This window comes from Caretta caretta, chromosome 13, assembly GCF_965140235.1.
Source record: "Caretta caretta isolate rCarCar2 chromosome 13, rCarCar1.hap1, whole genome shotgun sequence".
Taxonomy (NCBI): domain Eukaryota; kingdom Metazoa; phylum Chordata; order Testudines; family Cheloniidae; genus Caretta; species Caretta caretta.
The window spans coordinates 39,128,102-39,148,466 of NC_134218.1; the positions used below are offsets into that span (position 1 = coordinate 39,128,102).

A 20,365-nucleotide genomic window follows, 5' to 3' on the forward strand; every position below is an offset into this window, starting at 1 on the left:
ATCCACCCCCCAGATACCCCCTGATCTATTACACCAGACACCCCCGGATTCACCCCCCAGATACCCCAGGATTCACCCCCAGATCCATCCCCCAGACCCCCCATCTATCCCCCCAACACCCAGATCCACCCGCCCAGACATCCGAGATCCAACCCCAGACACCCCCAGATCTATCCCACCAGACGCTCCATCTATTCCCCCAGACACCCTCGGATCCACCCCCACACACTCCGGATCTATCCACCAGATCTATCCCCCCAGACACCCAGATCCACCCACCCAGACATCCCAGATCCACCCCCCAGATACCCCCTGATCTATCCCACCAGACACCCCCGGATTCACCCCCCAGATCCATCCCCCGACTGGATCTATCCCCCAGACACCCCCTGATCTCTCTTCCCAGACACCCCCCGATGTACCCCCCCAGACACCCCCGATCCACCTCCCCAGCCAGCCCGGCTCGAGCTCTCCCGCCGCTCTCCTCTAGGTGGCTCCATGCACCACCGGTTCGCTCCCCACTCCCCCCTCGGCCGGTCCCTTCCCAGCCCCCCGCCCCGCGCCCTCTAATTGGAGCCAGGCGCTGCCCACGTCCCCAGTCCGGCGGGGAGGCGGCGAGGCGAGGGACCGGGACAGTCGCCGCGGAGGGAGGGACGGGAAGATGAGCCCCTCGCCGAGCCTGGTGCCCTCCCTGCTCTCTGCCAGCCTGGCGCTGAGCTCCCTGCTGCAGGGCGCCGCAGGGGGCCCCAGCTTCAGCCCGGAGGTGAGTCCCGGCCGCCGGGCACCGCGCCGCGGGCCAAGCCGCTGGCGCCGGGCTCCCGCTCCTGCCCGGGCCGTCCCGCTCGCCTCCCCGCCCGCCCGGGTGCGCCGAGGGCCCGGCGCTGGGGACCGTCCCGATGCTGGGGGCCGGTCTCCCATCCGCCCGGAAAACCGAGGGGCCCCGCTTTTCACACGCGCCGCCTGGTCCCCGGCGCCCTCCGCAGCCTCGCCCGCGCCTCTCGTCTTCCTCTGGTGCCCCCCCGCCCTGCCCCTCTTTCCTAGCCGGGGGGCCCCACCTCCCCCTGCCCAGGTTCACAGTCCCCCCCTGCGGCGCTGGGCCAGGCGCCCCTTCCTGCCCCTCGTTTTCTCCCTCGGTTCTGCTCCGCACGCTCCCCTTTGCACCCCTCTGCCGCTTCCCCGCCCTCGCTGCCGCCCCGCTTCGTGCCGGGCTTCCCCGCCGCGCGGCGCGTCCCTCCCCCACGGCAAACTTCGGCTGCCAAAAACTTCCACATTCCTTCGCCGGGCTCCAGTCCTCGCCCCTCGGCCCTTCGCTGCGCCCTGCGCGGCCCGGTGCTTTGGCGGCCGGTTCCTTCGCCCCCTCCTCGCGCTTTGCGCCTGATCTCCAAGCCTGGCTGTTGGTTTCCATTCCTCCGCTTGCCAGGTTGTCCCATTCCCTCCTTTCTTTTGTTCCTCCCCTCCGCTTCCATTCGTTTATTTACACTCTTTTCCTATCCTTTCTCCCCTCCCCGTCCCAGGGACGCCACTTCTGTAAGGGGTGACCCCCAACCAATCTTCTTTCATGCCTCTGTTTCCCCCTTCCTTCCTTCCTACTTCTCCATCTGGGGGTTTCTCCTTCTCTCCTTCCTGAACTCCTTGATCTGGGCTTTTCCGCCATCCTTTCTTCTCCCTCCAGGGCCATCCCTGAAATGTAACTCCAGGAACCACTTCCCGCTCACTCATCTGTTCACCAGACTTTCTCATTCCCTTGCTTCCATTCCTTTCTTTGGGGATTTCCTCCTTCTACCCATTCCTTCTCTTCTTCCCCTTGTACTTATTTATTGAGCCATTTTCTCATTCTCTCATTTCACTAATGGTATTTCTCTGGCCCTTCTCTCCCACAGCTCCCTTCCCCTACCTGGGTCCCCCCACCTCCCCCTTCTCTCCTCCACTCCCTCCGTGTTTTCAGTCCTCCATTCTCGCTGGGCTGCCTGAGTCACATCTGGACCCACTCCGAAATATCTGGATGTCACCCAAGAAACTGGCATGTTCCTCTTTTGGCTGCCAGTTTCTTTCTTTCTTTCTTTCTTTCTTTCTTTCTTTCTTTCTTTCTTTCTTTCTTTCTTTCTTTCTTTCACCATGCACCTTATCTCTATCTATCTATCCCCATCCATCCCCTCTGTCATCCAATCTACATACACCCCATCTAATCTAATCTATCTATCTATCTACTCTCTCTCTCGTTCTCAGTCCGGAGGCTGTTCCAGTTACACAATCGTTCCTTGAAGGACCTCACCAAAGCCCTGGCCTCCCACCCCATTTCTGTGGCCAACACTTTCTTGGCTTCCACCAAACTCTCTGCCGGTTCTGCCCTCTCGCTCCTCCAAGCCAAGTCCGTCTCCTTCCTTCTCTTCCATGCTCCAGGAGGTGGGGGTGGGGGGAAGCTGGCTGGGATCCCCCGGAGGGTGGGGGGGAACTCGCCACCAAATCCCCAGCCACAAAGGCCTGCTTGTGTGGTGAAGGGAGAGGGAGTGGGGGAAGGGGGGACCGGGCCAGCGTGCCGCCTTTCCTGCCCCCGGCTTGGGAGAGAGACTGAAGACGCGAGCAAGGAGCCCGCGGGATAGGGGCCAAGGGCCGCGCACGCCTGCGGGCTCTGGAGAGCTCGGCATAGGGGCCAAGGGCTGCGCACGCCTGCGGGCTCTGGAGAGCTCGGCATAGGGGCCAAGGGCCGCGCACGCCTTTCCCCTTCCACCTTTTGGTGGGAAGAACGAACGAACCAGGCCCGGAAGAAACGAGTGCAGGGCCCCCAAATGGAAACGAGCTGAACCGAGACAAGGGCAGGGGAACTGGGTGACTCGAGCGCTGGAGGGTTGGCTGGGAAGAAGGAATGAACCAGGCCAGGGACAACCGCGTGTCGAGCAGGTGGCATCTGCCCGCCGGCGAGTGGGCGACACTTGTTTGTGTCTCGCTTGGAAGAGAAAATTTAGCCCCTGGGGGTGGGGGAGCGGAAGCAGGGGAGGTGGAGGGGCTGTATTTAGAGCTGGGGCGGGGGAGGGAAGAAAGGAAGCTGGAGGATAAATCAACTGGAGGCTTTGGGAGGTGAACAGGGTGGGGGAGGGGGGCGGCTTGGGTGAGGAATTGATCCAATAGGCACAATCCAGAGCACACTGGGCTAAGGGTCCCCCGACTTCCTGCCTCTGATGAACAGCCCTTATTCAATGACACCCCCCCGCCTCGCCAGCACTTTGGCGCCCCTCCCTCCCGACCCACAGCCCCTGCTGGCCCAGTCCTGTCCCTGCCCAGCCCTGCCGGTGCCCCTCCCTCCCGACCCACAGCCCCTGCTGGCGCAGTCCTGTCCCTGCCCAGCCCTGCCGGTGCCCCTCCCTCCCGACCCACAGCCCCTGCTGGCGCAGTCCTGTCCCTGCCCAGCCCTGCCGGTGCCCCTCCCTCCCGACCCACAGCCCCTGCTGGCGCAGTCCTGTCCCTGCCCAGCCCTGCCGGTGCCCCTCCCTCCCGACCCACAGCCCCTGCTGGCGCAGTCCTGTCCCTGCCCAGCCCTGCCGGTGCCCCTCCCTCCCGACCCACAGCCCCTGCTGGCCCAGTCCTGTCCCTGCCCAGCCCTGCTGGTGCCCCTCCCTCCCGACCCACAGCCCCTGCTGGCCCAGCCTTGAGTCGCAGAGTACATGATGCCAGGGGTTGGGGGATGGGGGATGGGTGGGTGAGCTCTTGCATGGATTCAGGGCTGTGGGTGTGGTGGGTTATAGGGGGACAATGTCTGGGATGGGGTGGGTGTGTGGGGCATGGGGTTTAGGCATCACTATATGGGTGGGGTGGGGGTGAGGGGACGGAGTGATCAGTGAAGGGTATGTGTGGGGGTTGGTGTGGAGCAGATGGGGTCAGTGTGGGAGCTGGGGGCATGAGGGATAAGGAGGGCAGGTGGGGGTGTTTATGGAGGATGGAGGGCAGGTGTGTGTGAGCTGGGCATTGGGGGGCTGCTCAGGGGGAGGGAGGATGGGTGGTCGGTGTTGTGGGGGTCTGTGGGCCCCCTTGACTCTCTCATTCCCCAGGCCTGGCTGCAGCAGTACGGGTACCTCCCCCCCGGCGACTTGCGGACCCACACCCAGCGCTCGCCCCAGTCGCTCTCGGCTGCCATCAGCGCCATGCAGAGCTTCTACGGCCTGCGGGTCACTGGGACTGCAGACGCCGACACCATGAGGTGAGTCTCTCCACTGCCAAGCCCCAGGAGAGTCACCCCCATTGAGCCTACCGGGCTTTGAGTTCTAGCCCCACTAGGGGTCAGTGGGGGTTGGGTGCCAAGGGACGTTGGGTTCTAGCCCCACTAGGGGTCAATGGGGGTTGGGTGCCAAGGGACGTTGGGTTCTAGCCCCACTAGGGGTCAATGGGGGTTGGGTGCCAAGGGACGTTGGGTTCTAGCCCCACTAGGGGTCAGTGGAGGTTGGGGGCCAAGGGACGTTGGGTTCTAGCCGCACTAGGGGTCAGTGGGGGTTGGGTGCCAAGGGACATTGGGTTCTAGCTCCACTAGGGGTCAGTGGGGGTTGGGTGCCAAGAGACGTTGGGTTCTAGCCCCACTAGGGGTCAGTGGGGGTTGGGGGCCAAGGGACATTGGGTTCTAGCCCCACTAGGGGTCAGTGGGGGTTGGGTGCCAAGGGACGTTGGGTTCTAGCCCCACTAGGGGTCAATGGGGGTTGGGGGCCAAAGGACTTTGGGTTCTAGCCCCACTAGGGGTCAATGGGGGTTGGGTGCCAAGGGACGTTGGGTTCTAGCCCCACTAGGGGTCAATGGAGGTTGGGTGCCAAGGGACATTAGGTTCTAGCCCCACTAGGGGTCAATGGGGGTTGGGTGCCAAGGGACATTGGGCTCTAGCCCCACTAGGGGTCAGTGGGGGTTGGGGGCCAAGGGACGTTGGGTTCTAGCCCCACTAGGGGTCAATGGGGGTTGGGTGCCAAGGGACGTTGGGTTCTAGCCCCACTAGGGGTCAATGGGGGTTGGGTGCCAAGGGACGTTGGGTTCTAGCCCCACTAGGGGTCAGTGGGGGTTGGGTGCCAAGGGACGTTGGGTTCTAGCCCCACTAGGGGTCAATGGGGGTTGGGGGCCAAAGGACGTTGGGTTCTAGCCCCACTAGGGGTCAATGGGGGTTGGGGGCCAAGGGACGTTGGGTTCTAGCCCCACTAGGGGTCAGTGGGGGTTGGGGGCCAAGGGACGTTGGGTTCTAGCCCCACTAGGGGTCAGTGGGGGTTGGGTGCCAAGGGACGTTGGGTTCTAGCCCCACTAGGGGTCAATGGGGGTTGGGTGCCAAGGGACGTTGGGTTCTAGCCCCACTAGGGGTCAATGGGGGTTGGGTGCCAAGGGACGTTGGGTTCTAGCCCCACTAGGGGTCAGTGGAGGTTGGGGGCCAAGGGACGTTGGGTTCTAGCCGCACTAGGGGTCAGTGGGGGTTGGGTGCCAAGGGACATTGGGTTCTAGCTCCACTAGGGGTCAGTGGGGGTTGGGTGCCAAGAGACGTTGGGTTCTAGCCCCACTAGGGGTCAGTGGGGGTTGGGGGCCAAGGGCCATTGGGTTCTAGCCCCACTAGGGGTCAGTGGGGGTTGGGTGCCAAGGGACGTTGGGTTCTAGCCCCACTAGGGGTCAATGGGGGTTGGGGGCCAAAGGACTTTGGGTTCTAGCCCCACTAGGGGTCAATGGGGGTTGGGTGCCAAGGGACGTTGGGTTCTAGCCCCACTAGGGGTCAATGGAGGTTGGGTGCCAAGGGACATTAGGTTCTAGCCCCACTAGGGGTCAATGGGGGTTGGGTGCCAAGGGACATTGGGCTCTAGCCCCACTAGGGGTCAGTGGGGGTTGGGGGCCAAGGGACGTTGGGTTCTAGCCCCACTAGGGGTCAATGGGGGTTGGGTGCCAAGGGACGTTGGGTTCTAGCCCCACTAGGGGTCAATGGGGGTTGGGTGCCAAGGGACGTTGGGTTCTAGCCCCACTAGGGGTCAGTGGGGGTTGGGTGCCAAGGGACGTTGGGTTCTAGCCCCACTAGGGGTCAATGGGGGTTGGGGGCCAAAGGACGTTGGGTTCTAGCCCCACTAGGGGTCAATGGGGGTTGGGGGCCAAGGGACGTTGGGTTCTAGCCCCACTAGGGGTCAGTGGGGGTTGGGGGCCAAGGGACGTTGGGTTCTAGCCCCACTAGGGGTCAGTGGGGGTTGGGCGCCAAGGGACGTTGGGTTCTAGCCCCACTAGGGGTCAATGGGGGTTGGGCGCCAAGGGACGTTGGGTTCTAGCCCCACTAGGGGTCACTGGGGGTTGGGCGCCAAGGGACGTTGGGTTCTAGCCCCACTAGGGGTCAGTGGGGGTTGGGCGCCAAGGGACGTTGGGTTCTAGCCCCACTAGGGGTCACTGGGGGTTGGGCGCCAAGGGACGTTGGGTTCTAGCCCCACTAGGGGTCAGTGGGGGTTGGGCGCCAAGGGACGTTGGGTTCTAGCCCCACTAGGGGTCAATGGGGGTTGGGCGCCAAGGGACGTTGGGTTCTAGCCCCACTAGGGGTCAGTGGGGGTTGGGTGCCAAGGGACATTGGGTTCTAGCCCCACTAGGGGTCAATGGGGGTTGGGTGCCAAGGGACATTGGGCTCTAGCCCCACTAGGGGTCAGTGGGGGTTGGGGGCCAAGGGACGTTGGGTTCTAGCCCCACTAGGGGTCAATGGGGGTTGGGTGCCAAGGGACATTGGGTTCTAGCCCCACTAGGGGTCAGTGGGGGTTGGGTGCCAAGGGACATTGGGTTCTAGCCCCACTAGGGGTCAATGGGGGTTGGGGGCCAAAGGACGTTGGGTTCTAGCCCCACTAGGGGTCAATGGGGGTTGGGGGCCAAGGGACGTTGGGTTCTAGCCCCACTAGGGGTCAGTGGGGGTTGGGGGCCAAGGGACGTTGGGTTCTAGCCCCACTAGGGGTCAGTGGGGGTTGGGCGCCAAGGGACGTTGGGTTCTAGCCCCACTAGGGGTCAGTGGGGGTTGGGCGCCAAGGGACGTTGGGTTCTAGCCCCACTAGGGGTCAGTGGGGGTTGGGCGCCAAGGGACGTTGGGTTCTAGCCCCACTAGGGGTCAGTGGGGGTTGGGCGCCAAGGGACGTTGGGTTCTAGCCCCACTAGGGGTCACTGGGGGTTGGGCGCCAAGGGACGTTGGGTTCTAGCCCCACTAGGGGTCAGTGGGGGTTGGGCGCCAAGGGACGTTGGGTTCTAGCCCCACTAGGGGTCAGTGGGGGTTGGGGGCCAAGGGATGTTGGGTTCTAGCCCCACTAGGGGTCAATGGGGGTTGGGGGCCAAGGGACGTTGGGTTCTAGCCCCACTAGGGGTCAATGGGGGTTGGGGGCCAAGGGACGTTGGGTTCTAGCCCCACTAGGGGTCAATGGGGGTTGGGTGCCAAGGGACGTTGGGTTCTAGCCCCACTAGGGGTCAATGGGGGTTGGGCACCAATGGATGTTGGGTTTTAGCCCCTTAGCGGTCAATCGGGGTTGCCTCTTTGGAAATTCCTGCCACTGAGAATCATGGGATTTTCCCAAACTGGTGCCCCCAATCCGAGCCCCAGGGTGCGTATGAAGCCAGGAACTGTGGCAGGATTTGGGAAGGGAGGAAATGGCCCGGGAGTTGGACCTTTGCTCCGTGCTGGGAGCTGGGAGTAACAGCAGGGCGACAAACCTGTGACGTCACAGGGGGAAGGGGCAGGACGCCTGGGTTCTATTCCCAACCCTACTCGTGACCTGGAATGTGCGGAGCACCCCGCACCAGGAGGGCCCTGAGCTTGGGCAATGGTCCCTGTGAAAGGAAATGGGCGGGGTGAGCCCGGCCACACGATGCTGAGAAGACGGGATCTCAAGCCTCACGCACACGAAAACCTGCCCCAAGTGCTGGGAGACTCTGCCCCCCGGGGCGAGGTCGAGTGGAGTCGCCTCTCCCCCTTGGCTTCCCCTTGCTCTCCGCTCCCTCAGGGCCATGCAGCGGCCCCGCTGCGGTGTCCCGGACAAGTTCGGGGCCGAGATCAAGGCCAACGTTCGGCGCAGACGCTATGCCATCCAGGGCCTGAAATGGGAGCACAACGAGATTACGTTCTGGTGAGAGGCCACGGGGGGTGGGGGGGGCTGGGGGCGTAAGGGGTTGGAGGTGGGTGTGAAGGGGCAGGGAGTTGGGGGGCCATGGGGCTGAGGGGCCCATGGGGAAATGGGTGGGCTCTGGGGCTGCGGCAGGCAGGTTGGAGACAAAGGGGCCATTTTGGGGGAGATCTGTGAGGTAGTGATGGGGGGCCATGGGGCAGTGAGGGAGCTGTGGGGCAGTGACAGGGGGCTGTGGGGAACCATGGGTCTGTGGGGCAGCGACAGGGCTGTGGGGGGCAGTGGGGTGGCTGGGGGGCAGTGAGAGGAGGTTGCAGGGAAGACAGTTGGGTGGCCGAAGGGCAGTGATGGGGGGCTGTGGGTGTGGGACAGTCGGGTGGCCATGAGACCATGCCGGGGGGGGGGGGCACTGTGGAGCAGTGAAAGGGGCCAGGGGGCAGTTGGGGGCATGGGACAGTGACGGGGTGGGGGGGGCCGTACAGTGACCATGGGGCAGCAATGTGAGGGAGCCAGGCAGGTCTGACCCAGGCTCTCTCCCCCCACCCCCTGCCAGCATCCAGAATTACACGCCCAAGGTGGGTGAGGCGGCCACGTTCGAAGCCATCCGTCGGGCCTTTGGAGTGTGGGGGGCGGCCACGCCGCTGCGCTTCCGCGAGGTGCCCTACACCCATGTGCGCCAGGGCCGGGCGCCACAGGCCGACATCATGATCTTCTTCGCCGAGGGCTTCCACGGTGACAGCACCCCCTTTGACGGGGAGGGGGGCTTCCTGGCCCACGCCTACTTCCCCGGCCCCCACATCGGCGGTGACACCCACTTCGACTTGGCCGAGCCCTGGACCATCCGCAATGATGACCTCAATGGTAAGTGGGGGGCTGGCGAGCGGGTGGAGGGCTCGGGGGAAGGGAGACAGACTGGGTGTTGGGGGAGCGGCGGGAGAGGTCGTGGGGGGCTGGGAAGTGGGTGGAGGGCTCAGGGGGAAAGGAGAGGGCATAGGGGGTTCAGGGTAGGCAGGGGGACAGACTGGGTGTCGGGAGAGCAGCGGGAGAGGTCGTGGGGGGCTGGGAGCGGGTGGAGGGCTTGGGGGGAAGGGAGACAGACTGGGTGTTGGGGGAGCGGCGGGAGAGGTCGTGGGGGGCTGGGAAGTGGGTGGAGGGCTCAGGGGGAAAGGAGAGGGCATAGGGGGTTCGGGGTAGGCAGGGGGACAGACAGGGTGTCGGGGGAACGGTGGGAGAGGTTATGGGGGCTGGGAGCGCGGCAAGAAGGGGGTGGGGGAGTCAACAGGACTTTCTCTTCCAGGGATGGAGGGAGGCGAGGGAGGGGAGCAGGGCAGGGAAGGAGACGCTGGGAAAGTCCCCTCCCCCAACTCATTGACTACGGGCTGACTATGGCGTCACTTCCCCTTTCCACATCGGTGGCAACCCCCCCAAATCCTCCCCTCTGGGGCCGCATGGGAACCGCTCCTGAGCCAGGCAGTCCTCTCGGGGCGGGATCATAGTCGGCACCTCCCAGAGGGGAAAGACCCCATGTCCCATTCCCTGCCCCCTGAGCCACACAGTCCCCTGCTTTGGGGCTGGATTGGGCCAGTGCCCCATTCCCTACCTCCAGCCAGTCCCCCACATGTCCCATTTCCAAGGGGTTTGTGGGAATTGAACATGCGGGACAGGGGGGATGATTTCACCTGTGCAGACGTGGTGGCGTCCCCATTCACAGGCAGACACAGCGGTGTCCCCATTCCCAGTTGGCCGTGGTGACATCCCTGCTACCAGGCGGACATGGTGTGTCCCCGGTCCTGGTGACATCCAGTTCTGGGGCGAATGTGGTGACGTCCCCGTTCCCAGGTGGATACGGTGAAGTCCCCGTTCCTGGGCGGCCGTGGTGACGTCCCCATCAGGCCGTGCCACATGCTGACGCTCCTGCTCCCCCAGGGAACGACATCTTCCTGGTGGCCGTGCACGAGCTGGGCCATGCGCTGGGGCTGGAGCATTCGAACGACCCCTCGGCCATCATGGCGCCCTTCTACCAGTGGATGGACACTGAGAACTTCGTGCTGCCGGACGATGACCTGCGTGGCATCCAGCAGCTCTACGGTGCGACCGTCCCCTGCCCTGAAACTGTAAACCCTGCCCATTGGCGAGGCATGCAGGAGCGTGTGACCACCCAACTTCTAACCCACCAACAGGGCACCTGCGGCTTCACAGTGCAGGGGGCCCTGCCCTTCTCTGGGGGTGTGACCCGCATCCTCACCCCTGACCTTAACCTTTAACTCCTTTGGGTGTGACACCGCCTCGCCCTTCATGCTGACATCCCAACCCCGGCCAGCAGCCCATAACTTCACCCCCGAACCTCACCCTGAAAGACAGGGCACCCACAGCCCCCAGCACTGGGTGCATGGGGCACAACACCTACCCCCACCCAGACTCCCTCATAGTCCCTGACCCCTCCCCTCACAGGTTGCCCCCATCCACGGGAACCCCAATCTACTCCGCTCTCCATTAACCCTTTGTGTCCCTTTGCCCAGGGAGCAAGTCGGGGGTCCCCACCAAGGCCCCCCCGGTGCCCCGCACCACGGCCAGGCCCCATGTGCCTGACGAGCCCAACAACCCCCCTTACGGTCCCAACATCTGCGACGGCAACTTTGACACCATTGCTGTCCTGCGTGGGGAGATGTTCGTCTTCAAGGTGTGTGTGGGTTCTGTGGGTCAGGAGTGAGGGGCACCAGCAGAGCTGGGAGGGGGCAGGGTTGGGCTGGCAGGGGTCTGTGGGTTGGGAGTGAGGGGCCCTGGCAGAGCTGGGGAGGGCCAGGGCTGGGCTAGCAGGGGCTGCGGGTCGGGAGTTAGGGGCACCAGCAGAACTGTGAATTTCTCTGGTCCCAGGAGCGCTGGTTCTGGCGGGTCCGGAATAACCGGGTCATGGACGGGTATCCACTCCCCATTGGCCAGTTCTGGGTCGGTCTCCCGGCATCAATCAGCACGGCCTATGAGAGGAAAGACGGGAAATTTGTCTTCTTCAAAGGTACCAGAATGCGGGGCCTTCTCCTGGGGGGAGGCAGGCTGGGGGTAGGGGATGGGGCCTTTCCCCCCAGGGCTGACCCTGCCCTCACGGTCTGCAGGTGACAAGCACTGGGTGTTTGATGAAGCCATGCTGCAGCCTGGGTACCCCAAACCTCTCCGGGAGCTGGGCCGGGGGCTCCCCACTGATCGCATCGATGCTGCCCTCTTCTGGATGCCCAGCGGGAAAACCTACTTCTTCCGGGGCAACAAGTCAGTGCGAGTCGTCCCCCATGCAACCCCTTCACTGGGACTCCCTGGGGTCCACCTGCACTGTCAAAGCATGCCCCGCTGAGACCCCCCTCTCTGTGCCCTGGGGTCCCCCTGTGCTGTCAGTGCCCCCCAGAGCATCCCCCACTGGGAACCCCACTCCCCAATCCAGGGTCCCCCTGGGCTGTCAGTGCCCTCCCAGAGAGCCACCCTCTGGGACCCCCCACTCCTCACCCCGGGGTCCCCCGTGCTGTCAGCACCCCCCAGAGATTCCCTCCACTGGGACCCTGACCAATGGTCCCTCCAATTTTTGACGGGCTGTGTGCGCAAAAAATTTCTTCTGTGCAAATTGTGCGCGCGGTGTGTCACCGTGTGTGCGGGGTTTCGGATCTGTGTGCGCGTGCCCAGCTCAGAGGGAACAGTGACCTCCACCCTGGCATCCCCCTGTGCTGTCAGAGCCTCCCAGAGATCCCCCCACTGGGACCCCCCACTCCCCATCCTGGGGTCCCCCTGTGCTGTTAGCGCCCCTCCAGAGAGCCCCCCGCTGGGACCCCCCACTCCCCATCCTGGGGTCCCCCTGTGCTGTTAGCGCCCCTCCAGAGATCCCCCCGCTGGGACCCCCCCACTCCCCATCCTGGGGTCCCCCTGTGCTGTTAGCGCCCCTCCAGAGAGCCCCCCGCTGGGATCCCTCCCTTCATTGTTAGCCCCCCTTCATTGTCCCCTCCCCCGCAGATATTACCGTTTCAATGAGGAGAGCCGCTCAGTGGATGCCGAGTACCCCAAGAATGTCGCCGTCTGGGAGGGGATTCCTGAGTCACCCCGTGGGGCCTTCATGGGCAGTGATGAAGGTATGGCGGGGACGTAGGGGACAAAGGGGGGAGAGCGCTTCGGCCGAGCCCTACCTGGCTGGGACATCTGTGGGGAGGCATGGGGAAAGCCCGGGGTGATGTGGGGAGGCGAGTGGTGGGACTTTTGGGCCGTGGGGTCCCCACCCAGGCTCTGACCTCACCAGGAGGGTCGATAGGGCTCGGGGCAGCGGTGGGGGAGGGACTTTGAGGGACACGGCTGATTAGCCTCTGCTTTATTCCCCTCTTCCCGCCACTCCTCACCCATCCCATCCCATTCCGGTCCCCCCGTCCATCTCCTCCCCTGTCTGGTCCTGTGTCCATCTCATCCTTGCTTGACTCTGTGTCTGTATTGTCTTCTGACGCATCTGGCTGCGTATCCATCCGTCCGTCCTCCTCCCTGTCTGGCCTGTGTCCGTCCGCCCCTCTCTTCCCCTGTCCATCTGTCTCTCTCCATCTCTCTCTCTGTCCTCTTCTCCCTGTGTCCGTATGTCCGTCTCCTCCCGCCTGTCTATCCCCGTTCCGACCGTCTCCTCCCGTCCGCGTGTCTCTTCGCCCCGCTCCCCCCCCGGCTACGCAGCCTTCACCTATTTCTACAAGGGCGGCCGCTACTGGAAGTTCAACAACCAGCAGCTGCGGGTGGAACCGGGCTACCCCAAGTCGGCGCTGCGGGACTGGCTAGGCTGCAGGGGCGGCCGGCGCGAGGACGAAGAGCGGGAGGAGACCGAGGTCATTGTCATCGAGGTGGACGAGGCGGGAGGCGGGGCGGTGGACCTGGCTGCCGTGGTGCTCCCCGTCATGTTGCTGCTCTGCGCCCTGGCGCTGGGTGCCGCCGTCCTGGTCTTCAAACGCCGCGGGACCCCCAAGCGGCTGCTGCACTGCCAGCGCTCCCTGCTGGACAAGGTGTGAGGGGTGGGGCTCCCCAGCCCTGCCCGCCTCCCTGGCCCCACCCCCTGCTGGACAAGGTGGGGGGCGGGGTTCCCCTGGCTCCTCCCCAGCTCCGCCCCCCTGCTGCACAGCCAGCGCTCCCTGCTGGACAAGGTGTGAGAGGCGGGGCTTCTCTCTGGCTCCTCCCCTTAAGCTCCTCCCCTTCCCTGCTGGACAAGATGTGAAGGGTGGGGGCTTCCCCTTGGCACCTCCTCCTTTCTGACATTCCTTTCTCTCCCACCCCCGAAGCGTGCTGAGCGCGCTCAGTAGCCTGCGGGGTGACCCCTGACCCCCTCCTCTTGTGTAACCATGTGTCCTTTGACCTCCTGGGAAAGGTCAAAGTTCAGGTCCTTCAGCTTCCCCTATGACCTCTCAACTTTCACCTCACCAGAGGGGAAGCCAATGGGAGACAGCAGTGTGATTGCCTCCCCAAAGGTCATGCTGGCTCCTCCCCCAAGTCTTGGGCTCATGACCTAGCCAATCAGCTTGGCTCTATTTCCCCTGTTGGTTGGGTTGGGTTGGGCTGAATCTCCAATTGGTCTGTGTACAAAGTTGGGGGCAGGGCCATCTGTGGAATGGAGGACCTTGGTTGGCCCTCAGGTACTTTAGACAGGGCCTTGGGAACCTAGGGCTGGAGCCACAGAGGGGGCGGGGCCATAAGCACCATGGGGGTGGAGCTAGTAAAAGAGGGATGGCATTTGGCTGAAGGGGGCAGGGCTTTAGCATTAAATGGCCGGGTCTATGCAGATAAGGGGGCTTTGCATTCCAGTGGGCTGGGCTACACAGATGAGGGGGCTTTGCATTCTAGTGGGTGGGTCTATGCAAACAAGGGGACTTTACATTACAGTGGGCGGGGCTATGCAGATGACGGTTGCCATGAAGTACAATGGGCAGAGCTAGGTCAAACCAAGGTCAAACCCAGGGTGGGGCTAGAGGAGCAGGGGATGATGGGAAAACAGGCAGGGTGCTCATGGGGCAGCATGATGTATTTGGGGGCAGAGCCAAAGGAAGTGAGTGGGGCCTTATTTTGCCCCCACTTTCCTGCAGGGCCACAAACAGGGCGGCAGGGAATCTTGCACCCCCCCCATCCTGACTAATAGGGGACCACAGCCCAGTAGGGGTCACCGAGGTTTCAGAGACCATCCCATAGAATCTGCCTAGGAAAGAGTCCCTGTGGGGGGTAGGGACCATGGCTGGATCCAGTTTGGGATGAATGGGGCAGATGGGGGGCTGGTTAGGGGGTGCACTGTGGGCCCAGTTTGGGGGTATATGGGCTGGTTCAGTGGAGCAAGGGTCAGGTTTAGGGGTCCCCTCCTCCTTCCTCTCCAGTGTTGGGGAGGGGTCTCATTGGGGGATTTTTGTTTGGGTTTTTTTTAAATGTATAATTTTTGTAATAAAAAACTTAATTATTGTATAGAACAAAAGGCAATTAACTAAAATCAGTGTGTAAGCGGGGGAGGGGGTGGTACAGGGGGGTGCAGGGGGATGCCCCTCAATTCCCGCTGGCCGGGACAAGGGGCCTGCTTTGCCCCGTACCCGCTTCGCAGGGATTTTCACCCGGGTGTTTTGAAACCGTCGGATTAAAGTGCTTTCTGGGGGGAGGGTTGTTTTTTGTCTCTCTGGGTATTTTTCAATGTATTATTGTTATTAATTAATATTATTTTGCTATTGAGTCAGCGCGTTTCTGGGGACATCGTCTCAGTTGAATTGTTGGGCTTTTTATTAACGTGGCCGTGGGTTTTAGCAGGTATCGCTCGGGGAACGTACGTGCCATGAAAACGCCCAGAGATTTCGGCTGCAGATATCACTCTTTGTAATAAACCCCCCTTTCTGAGGATTTATTATGATTTTGCTCTTAATATTCACCACCGATTGCTGGGGAAAGTGTATAAATCGTGCGGGTAATTTCTGTCGGGCCGGCCAGCACAGTGGTTACTCTTCCATGACAGTAAGAACCCAGGGCAATTTGAATGAAATCCCAGGAATTGGGGTTGTTTGAACTTTCGGGGTGTGTGGGGGGGTATTAGCAATTTTCCCTATTTTTAAACCTCTAGCGTCTGGGGAAATTGAATAAAACTGGCAGCTGGTTTGCAGAGGCTTTTATTAGCAATTATTGGGCCATTAATCATTAACGGCTGTTATTAAAAGCCCCAGGACATTTTAACTATCTTCAGCAGGGAACTGGAATTAACTCATTAACCCCCAACTGCTGCATCCAAAATGCTGGTGTGACTGTTAAAAATGTCCCAGGAAATTACTGGCATTTGTGTTGGCTCTTAAGAATCAATATCCGTCCTATCGCGCCAGCGGCGGGGCCTTTCCTGGCTATTATTTCCAGATGGTCGGTTTGATGAAACCCAAGAGCGGGCACATTTAAGAAACAATCCACGTTTGAATGGCTAAATAAATGGGGATTTTCAGATCCTGCTCTCACTCCTCAAGAGACACCCCCATTTTCTAGGGACAATTCAGGCCTTTCTGCTCCTCTCTTGGGTGTCCTGCAGTTTCTTTGAGATATTTGTTATTAGTTGCAAAATCCTAATAACAAAGAAGTCATTTCCCAGGGGGATGGGGACTGAAAACGCCCAGTTCTGTTCTTGATCTGAGGAAAATCAATCTGAATAAATTGTAAGTCAAATTATCCAGAAATTCACCTGGTTTTGGTGTGATCTCGCCATCTCCAGGGTGGAAACAACAAAAGTGCAGGGATTTGATGGTTCAATTGTCCAGAGATTTCAGAATTATTCTGTCCCGCCTGGCAATGAAAACCCTGTGGGAGTTTCATACACAGCCGGATTTCTACACAATGTTGTGGTTTTATGTTATGATCTTCCTTGACTTACATCAGCGTTTTCCTGGGTACTGAATTACGACATTGCAGTTTTTCTTCCTCTTTCGCTGTTAGAAATAAACAAACCCCAGTTTTGGGAAGAATTGGATACACTGGGGGATTCTCAATGCGTCCTTCCAGAATCTCTCTCCTTGTAACACAAACCTGGCTCCGGGGCCACTGGAAACATTTCCAGGGTCTTGTGTTTTCAAGTTGTTTGTTTCATTTGAAGGGATTTTTTTGGTTCATGTTGGCAAGCAGCTTTGGAGGAGAAAATTAGCCAAAAAATGGGGATTTGGGGACATTTGTCAGGGGATGTTTTGGTTTTTTTTTTTTTAAGAAAAATCAAAATGAATAAAAAGTGATTTTTTTTTTTTGCAAATGAATTGAGTGCGTTTTCTAAAGGGTGAAGACAGAGGGGCAGTGGTAGGGCTGGGGGGATCCCAGGGCCGGGCTAGCAGCGGCTGTGGGTCGGGAGTGAGGGGCACCGGCAGGGCTGGGCGAGCAGGGGGCTGCAGGTCAGGATTGAGGGGCACTGGCAGGGCTGGGCTAGCAGGGGGCTGCAGGTCGGAGGAGTGAGAGGCACCAGCAGAGCTGTGGGGGGCTGAGTCACCAAACCCACGGCTTGTGGCCCAGACACCGTGACGTGGGTCTAACCGCGATTTCCCCTATTGCAATCTCCTGACGGATCCAAAAAGCCAGAAATCCCCGTCCCGCATCATCCTGCCGGCGCAGTACACAACAAACGGGGGTGGGGGCCGGCGGGGGCTCCAGGGCTGGAAACGGGGGGGGCCCAGCAAGGGGCACTGTCTTCCCTCCCCCCAGCCCTGGCTGCCATCCCCCAGTCCCGTGTGCCGGGCGCGGCGCCCACACGATGAAGTCAGACCAGCTGCTGTCGTGGCTGCACATCTGGAAGCAATTACAGCTGTTGGGGGAGGGGAGGGGGGAGTGCCTGGATTGCAAAACAGCCAAGTCTTCAAGGGGGGGGAGGGAAAATCCACCCCCCCACCCCGCACACACCAGCCACGAAACTCCAGCTGGCCCAAGTCACAGCCTCATGACTCGCCTGTGAAGAAACACTCGGGAGACAGAGAAATGGGGAAAAACAACACACAACAACCAACAGCAGGGACTGTGGGTCGGGAGTGAGGGGCACCAGCAGAGCCGGCAGGGGGCACGGCTGGGGGGGCAGAGGCTGCGGGTCGGGAGTGAGGGGCACCGGCAGGATGGGGGGGGGGAAGGAAGGAGACTCTTCAGTCTCTGTTGCTTCCTCCAGAAGCAGAGCTCACATCCTGCGGGCGGGGGGGGGCGGCTGCTGGGGGCACTGCGGGGGGGCGCTCCAGGGGGGTCAGGGAAGGAGGAGGTTGTTACCTGATGAGTTCACCCAGGTTCCCAGCCCCACTCCCCCCGGTCTAACCAGTAGAGAACCAGGCGTCCTGGCCGGGCGCGGAAAGCAGTCCCAGAGACGGTCGCTGGGGGCGCAGGGATTTATTGGGGGGGGCTGCCCCGACGCAGGGCGGCCCCCTTGGGCTGCAGCTGGTTCTGTCTCTTGCTTTCCTTGGCCTCCTGCTGCTGGACCTGCCAGCGCTGCAGGCCTCGCTCCATCTCCTGGTCCAGCATGGCCACGCGCCGCTGGGGAGAGAGAGATGGGTGAGGGGGGCCCAGAGAACCCAGGAGTCCTGGCTCCCAGCCCGAGAGCAACGCCAGGGGATCCCAGCCCCACTGGGCTAGTCACCAGCTCCCACTCCCCTCCCAGAGCTGGGGAGAGAACCCAGGAGTCCGGGCTCCCAGCCCCCCTGCTCCAATCACCAGCCCCCACTCCCCGCCCAGAGCCAGAGAGAGAACCCAGGAGTCCGGGCTCCCAGCCCCTGGACCCCCCCAGCCTCCCACTCACCGCAAAGGCCTCGTCTTCCTGCCGCCGGCGGGTCTGGCCCTTCCACAGGGGGGCGGGGCGCCCGTCTGGGGAGATCCGAGAAGTCAGTGAACCCCATTGCCCCATCATGGAACCCAGGAGTCCGAGCTCCCGTCCCAGCCCCCGCTCCTCCCAGCCCCTGGAGAGAACCCAGGCGTCCAGGGAGGCTCGGTGGTAACAGAGGAAGATTCTCACCTACAAAGGACCAGTCAGGTAGATCCCGGAGAGGCCCGTAGCCGGCCGAGCTGGGGGCGAGTCCCTGCCTGGGGTGAAGGGAAAGGGGGTCACAATGAGCCCACAGCCCCCCGCCCCCTCCCGGTGCCCCCCGCTCCCGACCCGCAGCCTCCCGCCGGTGCCCCCCGCTCCCGACCCACAGCCCCCCGCCCCCCTCCCGGTGCCCCCCGCCCCCGACCCGCAGCCCCCCGCCCCCCGCCGGTGCCCCCCGCTCCCGACCCGCAGCCCCCCGCCCCCTCCCGGTGTCCCCTGCCCCCGACCCACACCCCCCTCCCGGTGCCCCCCGCTCCCGACCCGCAGCCCCCTGCCCCCTCCCGGTGCCCCCCGCTCCCGACCCGCAGCCTCCCGCCGGTGCCCCCCGCTCCCGACCCGCAGCCCCCCGCCCCCTCCCGGTGCCCCCCGCCCCCGACCCGCAGCCCCCCGCCCCCCGCCGGTGCCCCCCGCTCCCGACCCGCAGCCCCCCGCCCCCTCCCGGTGTCCCCTGCCCCCGACCCACACCCCCCTCCCGGTGCCCCCCGCTCCCGACCCGCAGCCCCCTGCTCCCTCCCGGTGCCCCCCGCTCCCGACCCGCAGCCCCCTGCCCCCTCCCGGTGCCCCCCGCTCCCGACCCGCAGTCCCCTGCCCCCTCCCGGTGCCCCCTGCCCCCGACCCGCAGCCCCCTGCCGGTGCCCCCCGCTCCCGACCCGCAGCCTCCCGCCGGTGCCCCCCGCTCCCGACCCGCAGCCCCCCGCCCCCTCCCGGTGCCCCCCGCCCCCGACCCGCAGCCCCCCGCCCCCCGCCGGTGCCCCCCGCTCCCGACCCGCAGCCCCCCGCCCCCCTCCCGGTGTCCCCTGCCCCCGACCCACACCCCCCTCCCGGTGCCCCCCGCTCCCGACCCGCAGCCCCCTGCTCCCTCCCGGTGCCCCCCGCTCCCGACCCGCAGCCCCCTGCTCCCTCCCGGTGCCCCCCGCTCCCGACCCGCAGCCCCCTGCCCCCTCCCGGTGCCCCCCGCTCCCGACCCGCAGCCCCCTGCCCCCTCCCGGTGCCCCCCTGCCCCCGACCCGCAGCCCCCTGCCCCCGACCCGCAGCCCCCTGCCGGTGCCCCCCGCTCCCGACCCGCAGCCCCTTGCCCCCTGCCGGTGCCCCCCGCCCCCTGCCCCCGACCCGCACCCCCCTCCCGGTGCCCCCCGCTGCCGACTCGCAGCCCCCTGCCGGTGCCCCCCGCTCCCGACCCGCAGCCCCCTGCCCCCTCCCGGTGCCCCCCGCTCCCGACCCGCACCCCCCTCCCAGTGCCCCCCGCTCCCGACCCGCAGCCCCCTGCCCCCTGCCGGTGCCCCCCGCTCCCGACCCGCACCCCCCTCCCAGTGCCCCCCGCTCCCGACCCGCAGCCCCCTGCCCCCTCCCGGTGCCCCCCGCTCCCGACCCGCACTCCCCTCCCAGTGCCCCCCGCTCCCGACCCGCAGCCCCCTCCCGGTGCCCCCCGCTCCCGACCCGCAGCCCCCTGCCCCCTGCCGGTGCCCCCCGCTCCCGACCCGCAGCCCCCCGCCCCCTCCCGGTGCCCCCCGCCCCCGCCCCGCACCCCCCTCCCGGTGCCCCCCGCTCCCGACCCGCAGCCCCCTCCCGGTGCCCCCCGCTCCCGACCCGCAGCCCCACTCACTGGGCTCTCCATTGCCCCACGGCCGGGCGGGCGGCGCCGCAGTGAATGTGCCGGGGGGCTGCGGCCAGGCGAGGCGCTGCGGGGGGGGGAAAGAGGGGTGTCAGTGAGATATGGGGGCTCCCCAATTGCCAACCTGGGAATCCCCTCCCCCCACATCGCCCGCGCCCCGTTGATCTGACCCCGCCCCCACGCTAGATCTCCCCACATTCCCGTACCCAGCCTCCGGCCCAGGAGCGCTGCCATTTTCGGAAATGGGACAGGAAGTAGCGCTGGGACCATGTGGGAGGAATTTATGAAGTCTGTACGGCAGGGAGGATACAGGCGCCGCCATGTTAGAAATGGGAGCGCCCAAAGGGCGGCGCCATGTTCAGAATGGGAAACGTGGCATCGGCCATATTGGTGAAGTGGTCCGCCATTTTTGGCGTGGGAGCCGCCATGTTGGTTTGAAGGGAGATAGGCGCCGCCATGGTGGACACACAGGCTATGGGAACGGTATGGAAAGCGGGTTTGCAGACCATTTTGGCACAAACTCGCAGGAGGGCGCCATCTTCCGGCCAGATATTGTGTATTAACCACCTTGAACATGGAATTAATGGGGGTCGCCATCTTGAATAGCCAAAGGCTGTGAGCCGCCATGTTGGTGAGGAA

The 20,365-nt window shown here is 63.6% G+C and overlaps 2 protein-coding genes across 2 annotated transcripts; one reads left to right on the forward strand and one right to left on the reverse strand.

Moving 5' to 3' along the window:
- Positions 1-557: 557 nt before the first annotated feature.
- MMP14 (matrix metallopeptidase 14) lies at positions 558-14,942 on the forward strand. Its single transcript, XM_048820693.2, has 10 exons — positions 558-763; positions 4,044-4,192; positions 7,956-8,078; positions 8,629-8,936; positions 10,002-10,163; positions 10,595-10,755; positions 10,950-11,088; positions 11,186-11,336; positions 12,066-12,181; positions 12,759-14,942. The coding sequence occupies exons 1-10, from the start codon at positions 662-664 to the stop codon at positions 13,085-13,087; spliced, it is 1,740 nt and encodes a 579-aa protein (XP_048676650.1). The 5' UTR covers positions 558-661; the 3' UTR covers positions 13,088-14,942.
- Positions 14,943-17,407: 2,465 nt separating this feature from the next.
- MRPL52 (mitochondrial ribosomal protein L52) lies at positions 17,408-20,033 on the reverse strand. The gene is made up of 5 exons (XM_048820695.2): positions 19,933-20,033; positions 19,718-19,793; positions 18,043-18,110; positions 17,830-17,894; positions 17,408-17,567 (listed from the first exon to the last, which is right to left on the reverse strand). Exons 1-5 carry the CDS (start codon positions 19,994-19,996, stop codon positions 17,424-17,426), a joined length of 417 nt encoding a protein of 138 aa, XP_048676652.1. The 5' UTR covers positions 19,997-20,033; the 3' UTR covers positions 17,408-17,423.
- Positions 20,034-20,365: the final 332 nt, after the last annotated feature.